This window comes from Stegodyphus dumicola, chromosome 2 (assembly GCF_044657685.1).
Source record: "Stegodyphus dumicola isolate Sdum_Otavi_A_Nest chromosome 2, ASM4465768v1".
NCBI classification, from domain to species: Eukaryota; Metazoa; Arthropoda; class Arachnida; order Araneae; family Eresidae; genus Stegodyphus; species Stegodyphus dumicola.
In genome coordinates, this window is record NC_140769.1 from 39377751 (window position 1) to 39385420 (window position 7670).

At 31.9% G+C, this 7670-nt stretch overlaps 1 protein-coding gene across 1 annotated transcript in view; it reads left to right on the forward strand.

Moving 5' to 3' along the window:
* Positions 1-7398, forward strand: part of LOC118182627 (SEC14-like protein 2) — a 31868-nt gene extending 24470 nt beyond the window's left edge. Inside the window, exons 9-11 of the mRNA XM_035352001.2 lie at positions 1130-1236; positions 3486-3798; positions 7151-7398. Coding sequence (XP_035207892.2) covers positions 1130-1236; positions 3486-3798; positions 7151-7257 — 527 coding nt within the window. The 3' untranslated portion in view covers positions 7258-7398. The remainder of the gene's footprint in view (positions 1-1129; positions 1237-3485; positions 3799-7150) is intronic.
* The last annotated feature ends 272 nt before the right edge of the window (positions 7399-7670 follow it).

Below are 7670 nucleotides of genomic sequence, written 5' to 3' on the forward strand. Positions count from 1 at the left end.
TAGATAACAACGAAGAACATATAAAATATTTGTAACTTTTATACTTGAATATTTTCTCATCACTTTTACGGAACTTTTTTTTATTTCTTTCTCGGTTCATGTTTATTTTAACTCTCACGTTTCAGAAAGCAATAGTTGAGAAATATTTTTGTTATTTTTTGTTTTACTCATACTGCTTTGCACACAATTTGTGCTTTTTACCGTAATACAAAACCTCATACCATGGTTAAATCCTGGTGTTCTCACTGAAAATTTTCAAGATACCGTCACATTATTTTCAACTAGAATAAGTAATCTGCCACTGTTATCCTCGCAAGCGCGTATCACCCTGACTTATCCTGTAAAAGCTGCAATGAATTCCTTCTCGCTTTTTGTGATCCCGATGCACTGTCCCGTAAAAGCTGCAAGGGATTCCTTCTCGCTTTCTGTGCTCCCGATGTCTTCATGAGATCGTCGAGTTATTTATGATCACCCTGCTCATCAGGATACACAAAAGTTTCAAACATTATTTCTCGTTTACTAGCTTACCAGTAAAAATTATACAATTAATAGTTCACTTGGGAACAGAATGCATCCCCATACTATAACGAGCTTAGAAATATCGATTGCACCTCAGTCTAGCAACGTGTATTGAAATATGGGATTTTTATGACAAATACTTGAAACCCCATTTTACAAGTCTAAAGAGTATATGTGTCAAGTCTTCATTCTATTACTCTCACCTAAAATCATCTGAAATGGCTTAGTTCTTAACTATTTGCATCCAATATCTGATAATGTGAGTGTAATTTCATGAGACATACATATACGTTTGAACAGTTTCTTGTTAGATATCATGTTATTACAAGCAATATTCCTTTTTCCTGTAAAATTACGATTTAATGGCACAGTTTCTTTCACTTAAGCTCTTTAGTTATTTATAATTTCTACATTCTTTGGCAGTCGAGAACTTCAAGTGTTCTCAGCTTGAAACTTCCCATTGGCACTATATTAAGTGGCAGCAAGATGCAGACGCATTCTTAATATAACATTAAAAAGTTAGAATTTAAATATCAGCACGTCTTTTGAGTATCGAAGCATGAGTACGAATGAAAATGCCATTATGCTTACTTTTTTTTTTTTCTTGTAGATGGATGGAAAGAAGCATTGCTAAAAAGTATTGATGCTGATGTTTTGCCTGCTTTTCTCGGTGGTACGCGCACTGATCCTGATGGAAATCCAGCATGTAAAACATTTGTAAGTATTTCTGGATCTTTTGTTTATTCATTGCAACAACAAGTTTTGTAAGTTCTGACATAATCTTTAACAATAAGGGGCACCTGTTAGATTTCGAATATATGAAATAGTCATTTCTTGTAGTCATCATCAGTGAGATTCATAATCAGTCTCTGCTTTTGTTATAGACATGTAGTAATCAAACATTTTTTAATTCTCATGTGTGGATTAATTTAGGTAACAGAATAATATTTTGTACAATTATGAAGAATAATTAATTTTTAGCTTATCATATACATTTCACAGACTAAATTAATTTACCTTTGTACTGCAATTATGCTCATCTGCATGTAATTTAAAGCCAGAACATTTATTGCAGGTACCGTAATTTCCGGAAGAAAGGCCGCATCAGCGTAAACGCCGCACTCGAGAAAAATGGCGGGAAAAAAATTAAAATTACACAGAAACGCCGTATCAGCGTAAACGCCGCAATAGATTAAATTGCGCGTGACATCGTCGTGGGCCGTATAGATGCAAAAACTCAACCTAAGTTCTGATATATGACATACCAGTTAAGAAAAAAGCATGAAATGAAACCATAACTCAAAAATAAATTAAAGGTAAGAAATGTATAGCTTCTGTGCCGTTTAGAGACATTTTCAAAAATTGTCCGCTCCCTAATTAAAAACTATCCAACAAGTACTTGTACCCAAACTGATGGGATCTGTATTTGGCAGAATGCCAAGAAAAATCCATTCATGCTGAAGGGGAAATACGTCAGAGTTCGTTATTTCGAGGCAGGTGGAGTCGTGTCCGTCTTTGAAAAAAATTGCAGAAAAGGCAGGGGTGGGGAGAGGATGGGTCCTGGAAGATTCATCGAATGGCAGAGGAGAGAGACTATTCAAACTGATGAGAATGTTGATTTGAAAGGGGGAAGAATGTTATTGTTCTGAGATCTCGTTTAGGGTGAATAAGGCATGTAGGTCCGTTCAAGGGAAAGAATGAAAACAAAATAACGTTCGCAAAAAGCAACTGAGTGGTCTTTTGTGTGGGAACAGCACCAGTCTATGCACAATGACAAGGCCATCCAAACTATGTACTATGACCATCATAGGAAATATTTTATTTTTAGTGCACCTAAACGCCGCACCCGCTGAAAATTTAAGTTTTAAACACGTAAACGCCGCGGCGTTTCTTCCGGAAATTACGGTAATCACAATGCAATATATTATTCATTTTTATTTGATAAAATATTTTTGTAATTCGAAAACAGTTAATTTGTTTTATTTATTACATAGGCAAACATAGCATTTTAGATACTTTAAACATACATGAAACTATTATATACCGGGTGATCAAAAAGTCAGTATAAATTTGAAAACTTAATAAATCACGGAATAATGTAGATAGAGAGGTAAAAATTGACACACATACTTAGAATGACATGGGGTTTTATTAGAAAAGCAATAATTAGAAAAGCAATAATCTGATCAGAAAAGCAATAATTAGCATAACAAATTAAGACAAAGCAAAGATGATGTTCTTTACAGGAAATGCTCATTATGTTTACCATCATTCCTCAACAATAGCTGTAGTCGAGGAATAATGTTGTGAACAGCACTGTAAAGCATGTCTGGAGTTATGGTGAGGCATTGGCGTCGGATGCTTTCAGCATCCCTAGAGATGTCGGTCGATCACAATACAGCTGCGACTTCAGGTAACCCGAAAGCCAATAATCGCACGGACTGAGGTCTGGGGACCTGGGAGGCCAAGCATGACGAAAGTAGCGTAAAAATCGTACGTTCAGCAGGTGTTTATCAGCCAGGCTGGGCACGATGCGATTCTGTAACATGTCGGCGTACCTCTCACCCATCACGGTAGCAGTTACAAAATCAGAATCGCGCATTTCCTCGAAGAAAAAAGGCCCGATAACAGTACTTTTTTTTTTGTGGTTCTAATAAAACATTTAGACACATGTCACACTAAACACATGTCATTTTAAGTATGTGTGTCAATTTTTACCTCTCTATCTACATTATTCCGTGATTTATTAAGTTTTCAAATTTATACTGACTTTTTGATCACCCGGTATAACGATATAAATCCAAATGTATTTCTTAAATCAAATAAATAAAGCAGAGCCCTTCCTAAATATAAAAGCGTTCAAGTTGTTATCTTCTACAGTTAACATTTAGCTCTCTGTTTTTAATTTTAATATGTTAAGTATATCACGGATAAATTTTATTTGTCTGTTTAATGCTTTCCTGTAGATAAATTATGGTGGATTGGTTCCAGAACGCTATTACATTCGCAGATCAAGCAAACAATTTTCTCAACTCCCTGGAATCAAGAAATATACTGTAACAAGAATGTCTAAAGTAGAACTCATCATGACCGTAACCGAACCTGGTTCATACGTCGAATGGGAATTCGAAACTAAGAGTAAGGATATTGGCTTCTCACTGCTATATAAAGAAGACAATATGGACAATTCCAAGGTCAAAGAACTTATACCGAAGCAAAGGATTGATACATACATGTCCTCAGAAATGGGCATGTATAAATGTGAAAGGCCTGGAATCTGTAAGATTTTAATTTATATCTGTTAAAAACTACCTTTTATTTAAATTTAAACTTCTTGAATTAAAACTATCGATTAGATTCTCAAAATCCAAAATGGCAGTATTTGTGATTTTAGTGATCGTTAGCAATAATATGGTATTTATTCGATGCAAACAAAAATATCGCTATCTTTAGAACAGAATTAATTGGTTAATCTAAGCCAGCGGTCCCAGTCTTCTTTTCTTTCCTGTATACCTTAAGCCCTCAATAAGAATTTGTGATTATAGAGTACCAAACCTTTCGTTAGAAACCATAAGTCCCCTCTCCCCTCCAGTATTATCTTAGTATACCTAAGTACAGTATTATATTACTACCATAAAATTTGTATACTTTAAGGAATTAGGACAGAAAAATATAATCAAACAGATTAATATTAATTTTATCAAACAAACTAATAATTGTATTATTTATTTCGAAATAAACGCAACACTAACACTTTTCTTTTAAATAAATGTATACTATTATTAATATACTCAGTATCAGTTTTTGAAACAATACGTGTGAAAAGAAGCGAATTTAAGAATTTATTAATTACTAATTAAGTCTAGATCTCTGACAAAAATATTCCTAAGCACTCGACCCGTAAGAAAAACGCTGATTGTCATTACACTTGAACACAAAACTAATAATGTTACATCATATTATTTATCTAAAAAATTGTTACATTTGAACACAATACGAAATCATTTAAATAATACGATATCATTTAAAACAATGTTTGTAAGGTAGTCTTGAATTGTTGTCCACGTCTTACGGATATGATACTTGACTATGCAAGTCAGGATTAGATTTGAATAGATAAAATCTAAAATTAGGAATACAATTCCGTTTGTTACGATAATTATTTTTAAGTACAGATATATGTTAAGAGTCTTCTTGCCATGCATTCAGTGTTTATAAACGAAAAAAAAAAGCATTTTAATGTATTCATACTTTTGTCCTCCAAAAATGAAGTAACGCGCCCTTTTTTAAAAAGACGGCCTTCAAGAATCAATCAATCAAAATGGAAAGTTATTTCCTTTTTATTTAATGAGAATTTCTTAAATACTTTGCTTTCTATCAGCATTTATTACAATTCTGTGTTGTTTTTCACCATTGCTGATAATGTTTTCACGAACCTCTGTTTAAGCCGTCTCGTAGCCCTAGGGCTACACGTAGAACAAATTGAGAACCCCTGATCTAGCTCATAGAAGAATACAAAGAGTATATTGAGTATAATGGGAAGTCAGTTCCATAAAATAGAACAAATGGCACATAATAGTTGGAGATTTTAAATTATGTAAATCTCATTCTGTACAGGACATTTAATTTAAAGTAGCCTCATCGCAGAAGCAGTAAGTATATATATTTGTGAGATATAACTTTTTTTTTTTTTTTTTTTTGGATATGACATATCTTTAGTTGGATGTATTTCACTAACGTTTTCTATATTCTTGGAGGCCTTCTGAGGCTTTTCCTTGTTTAGAGTTTGGTATTCAACAGTGGTATTCAATTTCAAATCTTCCGACGCGGGGGGGAGAATGTTTTATGAACAAAATTCAAATTTTGTTTTAACCAACCTCACAAACAGTAAAATAGACTGGTAAGAGCTGGTTATATCAATGGTAATAGCTTTTACATTAAAAACACTCGTCCAGCATCTTCGTGGTAAAATCTACTGTATCACATTTTGCACCACTTTGCAACATCCAGGAAACATGCTCATTCTCTTGTAATAATACGTTAATAAATGCATGCAGGAGATTTTTTATTTTGGTAATTCTTAGTATCTATGTTTGTTTCAAATGACAGGAGCCTTAAAATATGTCTCTTTGGCGTGGAACACCAAACGACAATTTCGGAAATTTTTAAAGGAGACTCCATAAACATATACCAGTTCCAGAGCTCCGCGTTCGATAATATCCATTACAGGCGTGCCCATTTCGATGGAACCATGACACGCGAGTGAAACACATCTGGTTTTAAAAAAGAAAAGCTGCCACGCGTGAAGTTCTTGCAAAACCAATATTCAGAAAATTGCTACAGTTATATGTTTGATATACTCAGCACTTCCTCTTTATTATATACTTGTGAAACCTTTTTCTGCTTCTGAATAATCCATAAAACGAATTTACCAACTCTTATACATAACAGAACAATGTAGTAATATCAGGATCATTATAAACAAATATGCATAAAAAGACGCTCCTTTAGATGTGTGAACCACACTTTATTGAATACACTGCATAGAGTGACAAAATATAATAAAATGTTTTAACCAATATTAAAATCTTTGATATTATGACGTGAATAAACAAGCTGTTGTGAATTAAATAGTTTGTAATTCGGTTTTTAATAACTAATGCTTAGACCTTGCTATAGACCGACCTATATTTTAATTTAAATATATATATATATATATATATATATATATATATATATATATATATACTATATAATAAAATCCGAATTTCCTTATAAATGATGATGAAATATAATGAAATGAAAGTGAAGTGTTTACGTGAACATTCGTAATTTTGGTATCTAAAAATATCTTTGAGTATTTAAATTAATATTTAGATTATTATTAACATTTTATTAATATTTATTTGATATCCTATCTAGCCGTCTGTAGTATCTTTAAGAAAACTATCAACTTAAAATAAAATAACAGCTGTTTACGAAAATGTTTCTTCTTTCTAACTACAGACATAAGAGCAAACATCCAATTCGTACAGAAATTTATATTAAAAACACAGAATATTTTTTTAAAACAAGGAAATTTTTTAAATTGTAAACTGTAAAATAAATTGTCAATGTGTCATTTTTTAAAATATTTGTTCATTGAAAAACCTTTAATGACTATTATAAAAGGAAGTAAAGCCCCTTAGTGTAAAAAAAGGAAAATATTTATTGCTTTTCATTGAATTGCAACTTCTAGCATATAAGAAATCAGATATTAACTGTTAAAAAAGAATTCAGCAAATAATTGACAATACTTTTTATTCGACAATTAGCTATTGTCAGTAATGACAAGTACGTGCCACTGGTATGTTCTTAACTTTCAGCATTATTCACTGTTTCAACTTTTCAATATTTTTCTTTTTAAAATGAAGTATTTGTTAAGCTTTTTAAAGTGTTTTCCTTAAATAGTTTCATTCACTGTTACCTATTTAAGTATTTTAGAATAAATTATATTTGCAATTTGAAAATGGCTATGGATAACAAATGCGTACTACGTGTTCCGTATTAGAAAGTTTCATTTCAAGCTGTAATATTTTTATTATTTACATTTAAATTTAATTTAACCTTACAATAACAATTTTCTTTGCAGACATCATCGTGTTTGATAACAGCTATAGTTGGATGTTTCAAAAGGAAGTATACTGCAAAGCTGCTGTCGTAAGTCGGGATCGTCAGACAGTTTCAATTGTTGAATGACTTTTTGATTCAATGAAAACATCTATGTCATATTCTTTTTTTAACCTAATTTTCATTCTCTAAAAGAAGATTTTCATCATTAATAATGTACATAACTGTTGGTGTGTTGTTCCAAAATAAAGTATTCTGGATATTTTATTATTTTCTGCCACTTAATGTACTTTTATTATAATTAAAAAATGCAACTTTTAAGGCAAAACATGTGAATAATGATTTCATATCTCATTAGTAATCCCCGCGTTACTATTGAAATACTCCATTATTAAAAACGCTGGAAATTATGAAATTGAAGTGGTAAAAAAAGGATTTGATATTTCATTTTTTGACAGTATTTTAGAACACAGGTATCCAATTTGAGGCAAAACCCTCTTAAAAAATCATAAGCCCTCCAAGTTTTTGTATTATTCCTAGAT